We start from the raw sequence: 18,584 nt of genomic DNA, 5'->3' as shown, positions 1-18,584 counted from the left end.
ATGAGAAAGGATGTATTGCAAGTATCTAATACTAGTAAATGCCTAATTATCAGGAACTACATGTACTGAGAGTGTGGGTTCTTTTTTTCCCAAGACACTGCAAGTTGCCCAGCACAGATTATCACTGCTGTCAGTCTTTGGTCGTGCATGTGCCCTGTGTTGGGCAGTGCTGCGTGGAAGGTGAAGAAAGAAATGTCAGACAGGAGCAAGTGAAGCCAAAAAGACAAAAAGATGTGTGTTTAAGTACATGATGAGGGGGGTGAGAAGTGGTTTGGCCCTCAGGACTGGATGTCAAGCCCTGCTGGATTTGGCCCTGGTAGGCAGGGAACTGATGGAAATACCTGGATGTTTCTGGTACCAATGGACACACGATCTACAGATCAAGCACGCTGTCTTCTTCCCTTTCACCTTGCTGCTCAGTCCCTCATGCACAATAAATCCATGTAGAGCAGGAATCAAGGTGAAAAGAACCTGATTTATCTGGTCCTAGGTAGCTTTGCAGCTGTGTGAGACACGGGTGTTGCTGCTGGAGGCAGGTGGGGGAGCAGAGTGGTTCCCAGGGCAGCTCGGTTGGCGTGGCTGGAGAGGAGGGAGCTGTGCCAGGCTGCCCAGTCACGCTGCCCAGGGCTGCCCTGACAGGTGGATGGAGCAGCTGGCAGTGGGAGAGGTGGCAAGAGTGATGTGAAAATGAAGGGAGCAGCAGCTCGAGGCGAGGGTGTTGACAGCAGCCTTCTGCAGCTCCAGTCATTGCTGAGCTCCCATTGGTGTCCCTTGCTTCTCCTCACCCAGCATCCCTGTGGCTCAGCTCTAATCAGCATTGATTTCGGGACCAGCCTGACTTCTTTCCTAGCAGTAGCAAACTATTAGCCTCAAATGCCATTGTGGCAACAGGTGCAGTGCTTTGGTACCCGAATCCTGTTCACTGCGGCACAGACCAGGGTCACTGCTCACATCTTGGGCTGCTGGTGTGTGACCTCGTGTATGTGAATGCACAGACTCCTGAAATGGTGTGGATTCTCTTCTACAGGCCAGTAATTCATTGTGATGGATGTTTGAATCTCTTTTCCTTCCGCACTATTTTTTTTCTGTTGATAAATTCTCTATTAACAATTACTCTTGAATAAAGCTTTGTATTCCCTTTGCATATGAAGTTGGTTCTCCAGTGTGTAATTACTGAAGGTGCTAAATGGAATGAAACTGAAGAATTATCCAATTGTTTTACAAAAAGAAAGCATATTGGTGTGCTTGCAGCCCTTTGTAGTGTAGATCATGAAAACTCCTACATAAGTACAAGTGAAAACACTTTGAGGAGGGGACAAGTAATGTAGGAAGAAAGAATTATCCTCACATTTTACATGCTAGATCAGGTAGGTAGTTTATGTCAAATATATCTGGTCAAGCCTGCCAGGAATTTCAGTGAAGAATTGACTCTTGAAACCAGTCATGGCTCCCTGAAATGTCTGTAAATTTTATGGAGCTGAACAGACCTCAGTGCTTATAAAACAGAGATTGGTATTGGTCTCTTTGCTCTTGTGATCATAAACATTTTCAGGCATATTATGCTTTGGGGGCTTCATTTTTCCATTTAGCCACAGATCCCAGGGCTCAGGAATTCCTGGATCTCTGAATTCCAGAGCTGTCAGTGTGTGAGTGAAGGTGACACTCCTGTGTGTTCCCTCTGAGGAGGCTGTGCATTTTCCATACAAGTATCAGTTTCAGGAGGAACAGGGGCAGCTGTCAGCCACGATTTTGTGGTGTCTTAAGAAATCTGTAGCGTCACTGTGCCCACACAGATTAGTAAATTTGACAAGTTGAGATGAGTACTTAGAGCTGGCCTTTGTTTTTAATTTTAAAAATGGTTTGTTTGGCACTATTAGCAAGCACAGATCTTGGCAGATCTCGAGGAGTCGTTTGGTGGTGTTTTCCCGAGACGTGCCCACTCTAGAGCACAGTTAATCCTGGAGCTGGGGAGGATCTGAGCTGCTGGAGAGCAGATGCAGGAGGCCTGCAGCCTCTTAAGGGGTGACATGTGGTTTGAGAGACTCTGGGGCTGTGACCACTCTCTGCACTGTTCTGTGACCCTGTACCCTGCAGGTGGGTACAGGCTTTGGGGTGACAGCCTGTGGAGCACCTTCTTCCACCAGAATAGCCCGTGTTGTCCATCAGGCTCCTCCTGGAGCAGGTGCAGGTGTCCACACTGACCGTGGGGCAAAGTAGAGCCCTGCCAGCCTTTCACATTACCTGGGCAGTATCTGAGGGGCACTACCCCTCACTACACCTGGACATGGATTTTTGACTTCATGTGAAGCCTGGAAAGAGCATCAGCTGCGGGTTCAGAAGGCACAGCTCTTTCTTCAGGACCCCTACAGTGTCTCCTCCTGGCCAGCTCCAGTATCCAGAGATGGAGAGGAGACAAATGAAAGGAAACCTGACTTGTGTCAGCCTGAATGGCCCTGACATTCACTTCTAGAGCAGAGGGGCCAGAGACTGGTTTATTTCCTAGTGGGGCTGGAGGAAGTTGTATCTCAAGCAGAAAAATGAGACAAGGGTGACCCCCTGTACTGGCACCAGCTCAGCTGTGATTGCAAACTGAGCAGGGAAAGAGGCCCTGGGCCATGTGAGCCTGTTCCAGGATGGATTTCAGATTCAGAAGCTGGCCATGTACCAACTCAGCTTGGGAGGGCTCCTCTCAGAGGGGCACAGGAGCACTTCAAAGGCAGCAGAATGTGGCAGCAGTGAAAGGTCCATGTTACACACATAGCACCACCACTCTTGTCCAGAGGTCATTCTCCTCTTCCTCGTTCACTTCATGGCCAGTTGCAAGGCAGCCAAGCCTTCAAATTGTGGACGAGTTCTTCCAGATCATGACTCAGTAGCTAAAGAAATGTTCCTTAAATACCTACTGAAGTAAAGGCCTGGGTTTGCTTTCTGCCTCTGTTTTAAGTGCTTCTGTCTGTGCTGGACACTAATGATTTCATTTTTTGGGTAGAAGTCATATAAATAATGCGTTCCCTGCTGAGCCTTTGCCAGTCCCTGAGCTGCTTCCCATCTGAAGGGAAGTGTAAGAGGTAATTAACAGCCACTTGAAAAAGGATTAGCAGGTGGGTGGGAGCTACTGTTGGGTTCATGCATGGAATTGCCATGGAAATGCTGAGATTTCCTGGCACTTCATCCAGTGTGTGGGCTCCAAAGATAGTTGCACTCATGGGCCTCTCTCCTTTGGATCTTCCTACCCTGCAAAGGGAGCGGCTGTGTTTTCCTACAGGACAGCTCCCACGGGCCGAGCCGTGGCCATCTGTGAGACCGGGGCGTGCCGGGAGCAGGGCGCTGTGCTGCGGCTGTCAGCTGAAGTCTCGCTGCATTTCTTTCATGCCAAACCACCTGGCAGAAAATCAGGAGGAAAAAAAAACAAACAAACCCAAACCTTGTTGTTTCGCCCCTCTGCCAGTGTTCTGAAAGAACTTAATGCGCCGAACACTCAGAATTTGGCACTCGGAGAAGGTGGTGCTGGTCCTTGTCCTGCAGTCTGTGACCAGCTCCAGAGCCCTCAGTGTGGCTGAACCAGGGCTGCAGCTGAACCAGGGCTGTCTTGCATGGCAGCATTTTCAGGCTGTGCAATGGAACCTGCATTTGCTTCTAGAGTTGTTGGGTGGCCACACATGCTTAAAATATTGGGCCGCACTGTGAGAAATATCTCTCATTTCAGTGCCTGCTCTGGAGGTTTAGAAGGTGACAGTGGGCACACATTCATCTGAAACAGGTCCTGCGGGGGCCTCCTGTGTCTGTCTCCCCTACACAGCAGTAGCAAGGAGCCTCCTGAATTTGCCATTGTCTGCGGGGCTTTGCTTTAAGGAACACGTGCCTTCTGTTTCAGATCACCTGCTAGCAGACTCCTACATCGGGCAGGAGGACTCCCCTGAGATGCAGCAGGTGGCGCAGAGCAAGCGCAGGCTCTCGGTCATCTCGGACGGCAAATTCGAGAGGAGCTTCGCCGAGGAGCAGGCGGAAAAGATGCCGAGCGAGGGCCCGAAGCCTCGAGTCTACACCATCTCTGGAGAGAGGCCGATGCTGTCGGAGCACGAGAACGACAGCATGGAGCTGATGGTGATGAAGGGGGCTGCCCACGAGGAGTGTCACCACGGCCACCACGCGCACGGTGCCGGCGGCGCGCACGGTGTCCGGCACTGCAAGGCCTGGCCGGGCGGCCGCCAGGGCTCCAAGGAGTGCCCTGGCTGCACCAGGCTGGCTGCCCCTTCCCAGCAGTCCATTGAGCTGGAGCAGCACGCGCCTGGCGAGGCTGGGTGGCACAGGAAAAGGCTGGAGAGGATGTACAGCGTCGATCGAGTGTCTGGTAAGTGAGCGCTGGGTGACAGGGAGGGTGACACCCATCTCAGCCCATCCCAGGGTTTTGATCCTGGGCCCTTCTGGTACTGTGAGGCGGCATTCCTGGAAAGGGATTGTCAAAGGAGGAGTTTGCAATAAGCTGAGCTCAGCTGCAGGCCAGCTTGTCCTAGCTCCTGGTCATCAGCAGCTGCTCTGGGTGGTTTTCATGACTCCTTCATGCAGCTCAGTGAGCTCCTTTTCTGGAGCCAAAGAGGAAGCACTCTGTCGAAGCCCTGCATCCATGCTCATCCCAGAGGCAGTTCAGAGCAGGATCCTCTCTCTGCCTCTTGCTGGGCAGGGGAAATCTTTGTGAACTGCTCTGTGGGAGCCTCAGGTTATGGTGTTCTGTACTTTGCTGTGTTCCCAAAATTCTTGTTTGTAGGGCTGGAAGCCACTCATGTGGTGCTACCTCATGGGCTTCCCACAAATACAAGTAAATAACAGTGTTGGACTTTGTTCCCTCCTTGCTTCCCTGCTCAATGTTCTCAGGGAATAGGGCTTGTAATTATTCTATTACATTAAACAGAAAAAAAAATGTTTTTAAAAACTGAACTATTAATCAAATATATGTCACAGTCTATGTGCTTTGAATTATAAACTGATGTGCAGTCTCTCTTTGCCTGTATGTGGCTGGCAAAGATTCTGGCCTAATTTGTTTGATTTTTTTTCTGTAAACACACATCAAGGCGTTTAGAGCAGAGAGTCTGGCCAGGAAAGGTCAGGGTTTTCTCCTTGGAAAGAAATTGTGTATTAGGACTGTGGAGATCAAACTGTTCAGCATTCCTGGGCTCATAGTTTTGTGGTAAATACAACACTGATGTTTACTACAGGTCAAATCACCAAAGGTTTGGGTCCTGGACCATATTTTCATGCCTAGGTACCTAATATCATGAGGCTACGTTGTAGAATACATAGACTAAACTGAAGAACAGTAATGAAATAATAGCTGATTATGAAGTGTGTGGGAAAACTGCAGACCCCTGAAATCCTGTGCATGATTTTTAAGCATTGTTCCTCTGTTCCCTGGGACTTTTTGGGCTTCACATCAGCTGCATGTGTCCCATAGCAGCTCCTGTGAAGAAAATGAACTTTATCCCAGCCCAAATGGGGCGAATCAAAATTGCACTTTGCGTTGTGGGACTGAAGGAAGTTACTTGATACAGAAGCAAGGGAAAGCTCCACATCATTAATGGAGGGGTTTAACTCCGCATAGCTGGAGCTGTGTTTGCTGGAAAACATGTGCTGGCAATCCCTGCAGGGAGATGCTGTTACTGGGTCTTGGAATTCAGTATTTCTTTTCAACCAGACAGTCATTTTCATTGGGGCCAGTCATCAATGTGGAGATTCCTCTTTCTGAAAATATGTCAGAGTAGTTACTTAAATGAGAGCAAAGTGGCAGTGCAGGACCTGTGGATGCCCCCATGGGCATTCCTTGTTTCAGCAGCTCCCCTGGGTGCTCATCTCAAGCCTCTGGGTCCTGACATCTGTGGCTGCACAGTCAGGGCTGTGTCCCAAGCCCGCATTCCATCCCAGCACTGGCGCCATGGAAGGAGAATTCCCTCAGCTTGGTCTTCTTTGCCCTCTCTGTCCAAGTGCTGCCACTCAGAGATAACCCCAGAACTGAACAGCAGAAGTGCCACAGGTTGCAAGAATTCTGTGGCATGTCCTTCCTTCCTGCCTGGCTAGGAGGGAAAAGGGAGCAGAGAGGAGTGGAGGCGGCAGAGGCTGATTTCCCCAGGGGTTCACCTGACAGTGCTGCTTTTGCATTTACATGACAAGTTGCTGCTGCAAACCAACACTTATGGCAGCCAGGCCCCATTGGCATTGCTGAATATGGATTTTGGTGCTGAGTTTCTGATGCCTGACACCATTCCAGGGAAGCACAGGCTGTCATCTCCTGGGCTGCTCCCAGCATCTGATACAGACACGTGGACAGAGGTGCTGGGATTTGGGTGCAGTGGGAAGTGGCTGGAGATGCTGGATGTGGTGCTGGTGTCCCTCCAGTCTTACCAGGCCCCTGGCTCCTCCACTGTTTCCTCACAGTTGATGGTGACAAGAAAGGAGAGCAAGCTGCTCTGCCTGGCCAGAAAGGATGTGCTGCCTGCTCCTGGCAGCAGCAGCCCTACCCATAATCTGAGCATTAATTTGGTGAGAGAACACTGGAGCTGAGCTGTACTGCCCAGTCCCCACTGCGAGCTCCTCTGCTGATGTTCTACCCTCTGAAGGGCCCTAAATCCTTTATTCTGCATTGAGTGCTGTGTGGAGGGCAGGGATATTTTTCCTAAGTTAACTCCAGTCTATGAGAAAAGAAGAGAAAGCTCCCAGTGATGGTGCAGCAAAGCCTCCTGAGGATATTAGCTGTTGTGGTCTGCTTTGAACCAAAGCCTGTGGCTTAAAAGCTGTAAAAAAACATTAAGAGATTGTCAGTCCTTTGAGATGAGTAGTCCCTGAGAAGCCTCTACAGAATGGTTGGCTAAAAAGGAATTTGTACAACTTCTCCTTCGCCACTTGTGTGGGTTGGAGGCTTCAAACAAGTAATTCATTTACAGCCTTGAGTTGTTCTGATTTGCTTCTGTCTCTGTGTTTTGGAGGAGAGCAGACTTTGGGACTGCATCAGAAGTCTTTAGCATGCTGGAATGCAGTTTCATTTAACATATATATTTCCTTGGAGTGCCTTCAAACAAGTCTTGACGTAAACTGTGAGCTGAGAAGGAGTGTCTGGTACAGCTTTCTATAGATTTCTTGGAAGCTGCACTTGAAAGGAAGGCTCCCCAGCTGCAGTTAGCATTTTTTGCATCTGTAATTGCAGCCACTTTCTGTACTTTCAGGGGATAATCTGTAGGATATGATGATCCGTACAAAACATTTGGTAAGATAGTTGGTCTGTAGTAATTATGCCTGCAGTGGGCATGTGGAGTTTGACTGGGCTTGGGCCAGCAAAAGTGAATTAAAAAATACCTTGACAATGCCAGAATATTAAATATTATCATATCAGAAGACTTGAATTATTGAGGCAAGACACAGTCAGCAACACGGGGCAAGGCATTATGCAAGGGATATTATTATTATGTGGGATTATTACCCACAAATTGGGTGTGAAGCAAGATGAAAAATCAGGTAGCCTGCAGGAATCCAGTCCACTGAGATCTCACAAGTGTTGTGGCAGTGGATGTCAATACTCCTCTGATTCCCTTCCTGCCTGAGAGCTCTCAGCAGGAGCTGCTGCTTGGGCAGGTTCCTCCTCCTGGTCACCACACACATAACTGGTGACTTATTTTGCTTTTTGTCTTAGTGGTCATTCAGTGAAGGTGATGCAGTGTTCTAATGCCCTGGAATTAAGAAAAAAACCACAATTGGTTTGGCCAGGGCAGTTTACAAAGAGAGGTGACTAAATCAGCTCAGTAACCTGCAGGTTGTGGAGCTGATGGGTGGTTTGACCCAGGGCGCTCCTGAAGGCCACGTCACCAGGAGCAGGTGTGAGATGGGTTTATTGAAACTTCAGTGGCAGAAAAAGAGAGGATGTTTCAGGCTTACTGTTCTGAGAGGAAGGTGAATGCTTTTTATCTTCTACTGGGCTGTATCAGAAAGAAGTGGAGGAATGGGGCAGTTTAAATCAATGGTATAAAGGAAAAGGCAGAGAAAGGAAAATGCTTTCAAATGTTTCTTCTCCCCGTTTTTTTTCCTAGTTCAAATATCACTTCTGTAATTCCTGGATTATTCTAATCTCCAGTGCTTAAGATAGAGCTTTTATTCTTCACTTAGTAGCCTGATGGACAGGCTTAGCATGAATTTACAGAACACTCCAGTGGCAGTGTGCCTTTGTATGAGGAGATGAGACTTGAGCTCCTGTTCAGTCAGGGCAGGATGCTGGAGGAAAGTCCTGAGAGAAGGCGCTCAGGAAGGAAATGTGGCAGTCTGAAGGATGTCTGTGCCTGCTGGGTGCTCAGGCTTTGCTCTCTCTCTTGCAGATGATGTCCCCATACGAACCTGGTTCCCAAAAGAGAACCTCTTCAGTTTTCACACTGCTACTACAACTATGCAAGCGTAAGTGAAACCACTGCTGTGGCTTTTGTTCGGTATCTCAGAGTCCAGGCGTGCTCAAAGCTGAGAGCCCTGGAGCAGGAGCTGTGTGTTCGGCACTGCTGTTTGGGGATGAGAAAGAGAGAAACTTGGCTCTTGTTAATTTTCTTTTCCCACTTACCAGTTCTTTCCTACTGCTCTCATTTGTTTGGTTTTACCTTCTTTAACTCCTTGGAGTACCCAGCTCTTCTCTGCTTCCCTGATTTTGTCTGTGACACTGTGGCCTGGCTGCCTCTGCAAAGCAAGGGTCCTGTGGATACCAGCTGAGACCTTCCACCAGCTGCTTCTGCTGCACACACTTCCCAAGGGAAGGTTATTCCAGGCTTGTCCTGCATCCCTGGCTCCAGAGAGGTGCTTTTCTCTGGGATAAGATGTAGCCCTGCAGCTCTGCACTGGTCTTCACCTGTGAAAAAAGTGTCAGTAAAATTCCTGTAAAGTGTGAAGGGGTGTGAGTTAGGAGGAGCCTTTCCCTCCACACTCCATGCAGGTTCCTGGATGCTGTGTTAGGGAGGAGGCAGCTCTCAAAGGGCTGAGGAGAGGAAGGGAAGCCTTGTCTCCAGGTTGTACCTGGCTGCCAGGGGGTGCTGCCTTCCTGGTTCCAAGTATTTCCTACCTGAGTGGAAAACCAAGGCAAGCAGTGAGGAAAACAAGATGCTGTTCTGCCTTCCAAGGCCCTTCCCCGGCCTTGTCACCTTTTTCCTGAGTGTTTCTTCCAATGTCTGGGACACCCTCAGCTCTCTGGCTCTCTCTGTTTCCTTCTTGTCTAATCTGGTGTCCTTTTTGTACTCTTGTTTCTCTGACATTTCTTCTTTCTCTTGTGCTTTTCCCTTCTCAAATCCTGAAAAGAGGCTGGTTATTTCTCTTGGGATAACCCAGACTGGATCAGACCTGGAAGGACTGATGCAGGGAGGGCTGGATCTGGAGCTGAGTGGGGAAGCTGCATTTCCCAAAAAAAACAAAACAAAAGCAAAAAAAACATTTAAAAACTATTGGCCGATAGCAGTACAGTAGTAGTATTTCAGTAGTACAGTCAGTGGTATTTCACAGTTCTGGTCTGACCCACAAACCATGTGCAAAATCAGCACGTTTGGACACTGCCTTTGCTGTCTGAATTTGTATTTTCTGGGCAGATTTGTTGCAGGATGATGGCCTGTGGCAGAGCTTACAGGGCTTGAAGGCCAACATGGGGTTGGTTTAGGGAATAGTGCCCTGAGGGGGCCCTTGAGGAGCACAACTCCTTTGGTTGATGTGGCTTCTTGGTTAACATTTCTGGAGCTTCTGTGCTGCCTCTAGAAGTGACACAGAAACACCTCCAGAAGTTCAGGGCACCTCCCCAAGGTGCTGAGGTAGCTCCCTCTGCTCCAGTGTTTTCATCCTGCTCTGCTCGCTCCCTTCATGGGAGCACAGAGCATGAGCCAGCTTCAGCAGTGTTTGTCATGGTGGGAGCAGCTCTGCCTGCTCCAGGAGCTCGTGGTGCTGCAGCCTGACAGGCCACACTCAGCTCTTGGACATCTGCACATCCTCTGGGTCTGCATGGAGCTCAGTTTGCATCCGAGCCACATGTCAGCCCTGCCCCAGGGAGGATTGAGCTCAATCAAGGAGGAGTCTCACTGCTGAGAAATGTTTAATTTAAAAAGCAATTTCCTTCCACCTAAAGAGAGATATTCCTTCTGGAGTGAGAATTCCTTCAGAGCGCTGGCTGGGGCTGAGCACTAATATGAATTCCTCTTCTCTCTCTTTTTCCCTGCGTCTCCTGGAATCTCTAGCATCTCGTAAGTATAATCTTAATTTTTTTATTTCCTTGCCTGTTGGTGTCCTGGATAAACTCTCCTCTCCTGTCCATCCTATTCACTCATGCTTTCCCTACACTAGGGGCTGTCTGTCAGCTGGCAGGAGGTTAGGTAGCTACACCTGGTAGGCCTACATGGATCCCACCAAACCATCCTCACCCTCCGAGCGCAGCCCTCAGCTGCTGGCACACTTTGTCCCTCTCGATGCTGGTGTGCAGAGGGGGTGTGGCTGCAGCTCCCAGGTCCATTCTGCAGAGCAGGGACGGTGGCTGCTCCTTTGGGCCACGTTCTGATGTTTGAGGAGCAGCCTTAGGGAGTGAGGAGCTGTGGTTTGAGTGCCCTGCCCAGCCCTGACCCCCTGGGCAGCTCCACCTCTCTTGTGTGCTGAGAGCTTCCCTCTGTGTGTCCCGTGTCCTCTCCACTTGCAAGCTGTGGACTTGGTTAATGGCTTGAAATGGTTTCCCAGGGCGTTCAGGGGCTACGCAGAGAGGAAGAGACGGAAACGAGAGAATGATTCTGCAGCTCTTATCCAGAGGTAGGGCCCCTTCCCCCATAGCTGTGACCTGCTGTTGCATGGGCCCTTGGGGTCACGACTGAACCCTGGTGGCGTTGACCGTGGCTGTCCCTGTCTCTGTGCTGTCCTGGGGACGCTGGCAGTGGCTCTGCTGGAGCTGTGGAGGTGAATGATGCTCAGGATAGCTGATCTCCGTCTTCTTAAAGAACACTGTCAGGTTGCTTTTTAGCATTCCACATGTTCCGTGCCTCAGGCAGAAAAACACGTACTTTAAAAATGAAAGATACAATTTCCCCATTCCAACTTGGAATTTCATATCGTTGCAGGATGGCTTGGGTTGGAAGAAACCTAAAATGTGATCGAGTTCCAACTCCCCTGCCACAGGCAGGAGTTTGTTTGAGGTTAGATGAATACTGTATGTGCCATTGCTGCATCTACAAATGCGCCTCAAAAATCTAAGACCTAGGCAAAATTGACATCTCTAGTGACCAGAAGTCCATTTTTAAGTTTTGTTTTTTTCAATAATAGGAGGGAAATAAAAGTGGATGGGGACTGATTCCTTGTCCAGGTATTACAGAGGGGCCTGGTTTCCTTTTGCAGGCTTCCTAAGGCACATCGCTTACTCACAGCAAGAATCAGGACTGGTTTGGTTTTTTAAATGTGCCAAGACTTGTGGCAGCCTACTAAAAAGGATAACACAGCATCTGTGTCATTGGTTTAAAACTGCCATGATCACTTCAGCACTGTTCAAAACCAAATGGGAGAAAAACATCAGGTTTTCTTAACTGAGCAATTGCCAGGCAATATTTTGTTTTAGAATTTTTTTTTTTTAACGCTTCAGAGTGGTGAGGTTTTTTCCATCAATAGCAAAGAGAAATAAAAATCCAGACTAAAGACACTCTAAGCAAATGGACAGTGTATCTTTAAAAAGAGAGATTTCTCTGAATTTGTTAGGCAGATGCAAGTCTTGGTTAGAAAATGGCTTGCGAGTACGGGAGCAGTTGTGGACCTCGGTGGGGCTGTGTAGTCAGGAGAGAGGACAGAGTCCCCTGAGCCATGTCCAGCGTGTCCCTTCTCCTGCAGGGCTGGGCAGGGCAGGGAGCCTGGCTGTGTCTGCCCCAGAGAGGAGCTGGGACAGCCCTGGGGGGCCCTGGCTGCAGGGATTGCTGGCAGAGCTCAGCTCTCTCCTGCAGGGAGCGAGGAGAACCCCGCCGTGCGTTTGGGTGTTTGTTGTGCAGCCCTTTGTGGGTGTTTTAGGGCTCAGCTGTTCTCACACAGCCCCTTCAGTGCTCAGTCCTGGTGTCCAGGGAAGCTGGATTGTGTGATGTGGCCACAGGGATACTGCTGTGGAGTGGGGGATGCCCAGAGCTTTGCCCACCGCAGGAGCAGCCAGAGAGGAGAGTGTGAGAGTGCTGCCAGGGGTTTGGGTAATGAAAAGACTTCTGGGCAGAGTGTGGTGACCCACTGCAGGCAGAGCTGCAGGGTGTGGAGTGGGACTGCAGTGTCTTGGAGCCCCTCTGGCTGGGATGGATACCCTGGAGGTGCCATGGGGTCATGCAGACCATGAGGCACACCGGAGGAGAGCTGTTCAGAAAACGGAGTGATGAGATCTCATCGTTGAAACTTAGGGGGTTCTGGTTGTGTCATGATGGGTGAAGGGATCTTGCAAGGGATCAAATGCCACCGGGCTCCTGGGTGCAGTTGCAGGAGCCAGGCAGGAAGGCTGGGCAGGTTTGGGGAGCCCCACTGCTCACAGAGCTGGTGGCAGCTTTCCCAGGGCCAGTCCTGCCATGCTGATATGCAGGCACAGAGGAGCCTGAGGAGCCAGGCAGCTGCAAGGAGCCCTCAGAAGGATCTAGATGTTCTCAGCATGGCCACATTAGGAGGCAGTCCCAGACTTGTACTTCTTGTCCAAAGTGCTGTTTTTTCTAGAGGAAAATAGATGGAGCAAAAGGTCTTTGTCCCATTCTGTGAGTATTTAGTGCAGTCGTTAACCTCTCAGGGTTTCTCATGGGAGATCCCAAGCTGTCCAGGCAGCTGGGAGCAACCTTCCTCCATGGCAGAGGCTGCTTTACCCCTTTTCCCCCAGAGCCTGAAGAAACTCCTCTGTGGAGAAGACGGCTGAGCATTTAACAGAAAAGTGGGGTTACTCTAAAGTGCCAAAAGCCCAAAGGATGTGACAGTGACCTTGGGCAGTTAACATTGGTGCTCAGTGTCTGGTATGATCTCAGGCTCACAACAGATCTTAAAGATTTCCCTATGACATATGTTCGAGACTTCTTTGTGCAAAGAACCTCCCTGGTTCCCTTAAAATGTTGTATTTATTTGGATTTTAATCTCATGCACTGTAAGACAGATCCAGTTGTCAGTGATGGTGCACCCCAGAAGGCTTTGTCCAAAGAACCAGGCCAGGAATCTGTCTAAAGGGGCACTTGTCTGATCCACAGCAGTCAATCTTCATGTACCCGAGTAGAGACAAAATAAATCTTTGGGAAACTTTGATAGCCCAAGTGCAGACAGGAGTTTGGTATGGAACAATGCTGCTCCCAGCTGCTGGTTTTGCATCTTGCTGAATTTGGAGCCTGATGACAGCATGGGATCCCAGGCCAAAGAGGGGAAGTGCAGGAGGTGATGTGAGTGAAGTGCTCTCCCATGAGGACTGTGTTTGTGTGGATATCCTGGACAGGAGCAGATGTATCCGAGTTTCTCTGAACAATTTCTTGTCAGTGCTCGAGGTGTCTTTTGGTCCAATCAGTTTGCTAAAGCATCTGCATGGTTGTACCATGTCCTTACTCATCTCACTAACCTGTGTGTGAGCCAGACAACATGTGACTTACCCCTTTCACCAGCTGTGGTGTCTGTTGCCTGGTGTTTGCCCTGTGTGTTGGGGGGCACAAGGAATCCAGGAAAGCTCCCCTACTCCAGGGTGCCCGGTGCATGGGCTCTGTCATCCTGGGGCTGCACTGTGGGGTGAAGCCACGGTCACTAGATAGGGGTCATAGGGTTCACTGCTCTTGGTGCTGCTTCTCCCTGTCTCTTCTGGTGTCCTGTTTGTTCCTGTCCTGTTCCTGCCTCGTGAGTGATGAGAAACTGAGAGAAACTGGTCCCTTGCACTCGGAGGGGCTGGACAGAGTCCCCTTGTCATGTCCTCTCAGGAGTGGCCAGGACATTCTGTTTCACACAGACCTGACTCTGAGGTGTAGCTGCTCCCCAGGGCTTTCCCCTGGAGCTGTGTGCTCTGCAGCCCCTCTGGATCTGCCTGTGAAGCCAGGGCAGGGCAGCACACGGGGAGAGCAGGCAGGGGAGAACAGGGACAGGCAGCATCACTGAACTCTACTGTGCAAGGAGGGAGAACCTGCTTTGGTCCTCCCCAGCTCTGCCTGAGAGCAGCACGGGCTGCAGGGTTACCAGGAGCACGGGAGGGGTTTTAGGAGTTGCTGTGTTTGGGAATGAGCACAGCCACGAGCGTGGTGTGTGCACAGCCTGGGCACGCCATGCTCCTGCTGGCGAGAGGGAAGCAGTTCCTGCTCTTTACCAGGAAAAGAGGGAACACTGCCAGCACGGGCAGTGGGTGTCCTCAGCAAATACAGCACAGGGAAAGCAGCCATGAGCAGGGGGCTGCCCCATAGGACCCCACTTCTCTGTACCACCAGTCCAGAGAGCTCAGAACAGCCCCACTCAACAAACATCACCATTCCCAGCACTAAATCACTGCAGGTTGGGGGCCTCGTCTCCAGCTTTGGAATGCCCAGAAGGAAATACACCATCATCCCCATTTTATTTTTTTCCTCCCTGTTTTCACAGTCCTGCTGGGTCCAGGTGTCGCTCCGTGTCACCTTTCTCAAAGGTTGTGTTTGGCCTTTCTTTCAGGAATTTTCGGAAGCACCTCCGCATGGTGGGGAGCCGAAGGGTTAAAGCACAAAGTAAGTGAGCACCTGGAGGTGTGGCTGTGAGGAGCTGGGCTTTGTGGGGTTTGTGGGAATTCTGTCCCATGCAAATGTGGGTGGAAAGGACCTGGCTTTGGGCTGGAGAGAGGATTTGACCTGTTGGTGCCATTTTACCCTACAAACAAGAAGGACAGGTGGTTGCAAGTGTCCAGGACATGTGGATGCCTGCAGCAGCCTGGAGGCTGTTCCCAAGGACCCTCTGCTGTGGCTGTGGGACATCTCTGGTGCAAGGCATGGAAGGAAAGCCGCAGCATCCTTGTCCCTGTGTGGATTTTGGTGATCACTGGTGTGGAGGCCAGTGAGGAGAACCCAAGCTAGGAGCCCAGCAGAGCTGCCTGGCTTCTCTCTGCAGCTGTGACCAGCTGTGGCTCCATTTGCCACACAGACTGCTGGCTGTCCCCTCCTCCCCATCCCACTGCCATCTCCAGGCTGGACGTGGGGGAGAGTTGCCTGTGGGAACTGAGATGATGGTGGAAGGAAGAAAGAAGAGAATCAGAGAAGAGATTGGAGCAAGGGGCAAATCGGGGAGTGTTATGCCTCAGTGGGGAAGAAAAACCTCTTAGGCCTGCAAAATGGCAGTTCCCTTTCCCTGGGGAAGGCAGTAATCCTCCAAAACTTGATTGGGCAACTCCCTTAGTGCTGTGAAAGTGGTGCAACCTGCTCCTGGGAGCTGAGGATTGCTCCAGAAGAGAAAGCATCTTGTTCTTCCCACCCCCTGGCCAGGCATCATGTACAGAGTATCCACAGCAAAGCACTGCTGAGTTCAATTTGCATTCTTTCCTTTCTCGTATGCTATGGGAAGTGATCGGCAAAGAGCTTTGCCCTTTCCAGAGTCTTCATTGGCATCTGAGTTGGCACTGCCTGACGTGGACAGGGCTCACCTCTGGGAAACTCAGGCATGCCTCTGCCTCGGGAACTCTTGGGTCATGTTTTCAAAGCTTTCTTTCTGTGCACGGTAGCTAAATGCCTGAGTTTAACTGAAAGCTGAGAATGGAGATCACCTGAAGAACTGAAGATGGGGTTTGTCTCCCCAGACACCCACCCTGGCCACGCTTCAGCAGGGCACAGGCTGCTCTTGTGATGCTGATGCGCAGTGAATTCCTGTGCTGCTGTTACTCAATTCCCTGCTGCACACTCTGTCTGCCACCAGAAATAGGTATTAGTGCCCATAAGTGGCTGTTAATCCCAGCATAATGGCTCTCACATGGGCTTGCCAAGTCAAAGTGGTGGTTGCCAGTTCCCAGGAATTTGCCTGCGGTGCAGTGCAGCAGTCTGAGCCAAGCTCCCTGGATTGTGCTTGGGAAATGCCAGTGCAAACCATACAGCACTCCTTGGGAGGAAAAAAAAAGCCATGAGCAGTGCTCACAAGAGTGCAGGCAAGCAAAGGCTGAAGGATTTCCTCTTTGGCAACAAAATGTAGAAAGCATAAGCTTTCCAGAGACATCCCCTCCCTGCTGTTTGGCCCAACTCTGACTGGGATGCCAGTAGGACATGAAGGGAGAACTGACTGGAGAGCTGCAGCCTTCTTCTGGCCATGTAGGTGTCGTTAGCTGTGCAGTGCATGTTTCTGTGAGGCCTTGGAGTCTGAGCACTTACACGGGGACACTGGACTGGCCCTGGTTAAATTGAGGTTTGAGCTGTGTGCATTTGAGGAGAGACCATCAAGTGTTGTCCTTTTTCTGTGTTCCACGTCCTGTCCTGTGCACAAGTGGGCCTTCTGTCTCTGCTGTGTGGAAAGGACTCACGTTTGGCAAGTGGAAGGACCAGCCCAGGGGAGTCTGTGATGTGTGGCTTTGGTGGCAATCTGCTGGATGATTTGTTTGCTGGCAGCAGCAGAGGTGCTTTGGGATCTGTTAATGTCGTGCTCTGGTTTTATCCTTTAGCATTTGCCGAACGGCGTGAGAGGAGCTTCAGCAGGTCCTGGAGTGACCCGACTCCCATCAAAGCTGATTCCTTCCATGACTCTCGAGAAAGTGAGTTCTGAGTCCTTTGAGCTTCCTCCTGTGGGCAAACCCTCCAGCAGTTGTTGACTGGAGTCCCACTGGAGTAACTCCTCTGTGCTCTTCTGTCCTGTCTGTGCTCCTTTTTTAGTTTCCTGAGATCGGAGCAGGTAACGCTCCAGGTGTATGTACCTGTTCATCTGTGTGTACCTGTATTTATTTGTAGAGCACCACTCATCCAACCTCAGATTACTGAGCAGTTGCCAAAGGGTACCCAGTGGTACAGCTCTCTTACAGCCCTCTGTTCCCATCATCCCGTATCCTCTTGGCACCAAAACAACCTCTCTGGAAGCTCACCAGTCCAAGGCTGCCTTCACCATAGTGGGGTAACATGGCTTCCCCATGCAGGAGCTCCTTCTGAGCTCTGTTCTAGTGTGGAATAGCTCATGAACACAGCTGATGAGATGGAGCTTTGATTTTCTGCACAGGTGATAGCTTGGGGCAATCTGATCTTCATTTGGGCTGCCAGGAATCCCTCTGGGAATCCCCAGTAATGCTGCCGTGTTCTGCTTGAGGGGACTGAGATGCTGTTGTGTTCGTTTACAGGAAGGAATGCCAGCATCTTCCCACTGTACTCTTAAAAGGGAATGGCTGTTTTACTCAGATATTATTGCAGGCCTGTAGGCAGGAGCTTGGTGGATATGAGTTTGCCCGTGTTGAAGGGAATTTCACTAATGAAATGACCTGTTCTTCCAGGTAAGCATGAGATCTGGCCCTGCTAGGTGTAGAAGACCCAGGCTGCAGGGGGAGGTGTATGAAAGGCCAGGTTCAAAACATGACCCTGTTGTTTGGCAGTCTGATTCCTCCCTGCTCCCTCAGCTGCCTGGAAGCGGATGGAAAAGCCATGGAAAAGCCATGGAAAGCCATGGAAAAGCCGTGGTTCTCACAGGCTCCAGGCACTGCCCAGCGACACTCGGACATCCCCAAAGGCTCAAACAGTGGCACCTCGGTTCTCTTTCCTCAGTCCAGCAACCATCTCTGTTTTTAACCTTTAATGGTCAATTATATTCCTTCCAGATGTTTTTTTCCCCAGGAGGCGTTGAAGGCCAACAGGTAAGGTCGATTTGGAGAGCAAGTTCAAGTCTACTGTGGCAATATGACTGTGTTTGTTGCAGCTGTCCTCACGCACGCTCTAAGACTTCTCTGCCAGGATCAGTCTGACCAACAAGGCAGATTTTCTTTATAATTCCTTAAAAGATGTAGTTGGAGCTGTAATTACTACAAGGAGACCAGCTTTGAAGTCTTTGGACTTTTGCTTACCAGCCTGGCAGCGCTGAAGTGTAGAGAGTCTGTCTGCGTTCTGTCTCCTTCACCATTTCTGGAGTGACAGGGCGACTGTTGTGACTTAGCATTTGGAAACCAAGCTTGGTGACTGCAAGAGTGATGAAGTTCTGTGACACGTGGTGTGAGCTCTCTGTGCACTCTTCATTTGTTACATGTTTGTCTGAGACACCAGCCCCAGAGTGGTGTCAGTCGCTCTGCGGGTGACAAGAGGTCACGAGTGTCGTGGCACCTCTTGTGAGGAGGCTGCCAAGGCAGGATGGAGTGGGGAAGGCTGTTCTGCCCTCGTAATGCTCCCTGTGTTCTGGCAGGCCATGACCTTCAGGATTCCTGCGGGACTCTGGATGGTGACTTTGACTTGAACTGGGAAGCAGAAAAGGAACTTGAAGCCATGGCATGTGACGGAGAAGACTTTATTCCACCAAAAATAATGGTGAGAGTTTCCAGCTCGTGCTCTGCCTGTCCTTTCAGTGCTGCTAAGTTCAGGATGTTCATGGGAAGTCTGTTGTATAGGCACTGCCTCGGGTGTCTGTGAGGGTCACTCAGAGATGAACCAAGGCATGACATGGGGTCAGATCTCTTTTTGCTG

General features: G+C 50.3%; 1 protein-coding gene across 5 annotated transcripts in view; it reads left to right on the top strand.

Annotated features, from left to right (window-relative positions):
• NSMF (NMDA receptor synaptonuclear signaling and neuronal migration factor) overlaps positions 1–18,584 on the top strand; it is a 47,385-nt gene that overhangs the window by 15,841 nt on the left and 12,960 nt on the right. For 2 of the 5 annotated variants that reach the window (XM_040082978.2, XM_040082985.2), the window contains 6 exons: positions 3,875–4,351; positions 8,352–8,427; positions 10,720–10,788; positions 14,638–14,690; positions 16,598–16,687; positions 18,307–18,428. In XM_040082978.2, the coding sequence (XP_039938912.1) occupies positions 3,875–4,351; positions 8,352–8,427; positions 10,720–10,788; positions 14,638–14,690; positions 16,598–16,687; positions 18,307–18,428 (887 nt within the window). The remainder of the gene's footprint in view (positions 1–3,874; positions 4,352–8,351; positions 8,428–10,719; positions 10,789–14,637; positions 14,691–16,597; positions 16,688–18,306; positions 18,429–18,584) is intronic. The other 3 variants (XM_040082980.2, XM_040082981.2, XM_040082983.2) reach the window with 3 other exon arrangements.

This window comes from Hirundo rustica, chromosome 20 (assembly GCF_015227805.2).
Source record: "Hirundo rustica isolate bHirRus1 chromosome 20, bHirRus1.pri.v3, whole genome shotgun sequence".
NCBI lineage: Eukaryota > Metazoa > Chordata > Aves > Passeriformes > Hirundinidae > Hirundo > Hirundo rustica.
Note: the sequence above shows the minus strand (reverse complement) of the source record. Positions and strands in the feature narration are given on the sequence as shown.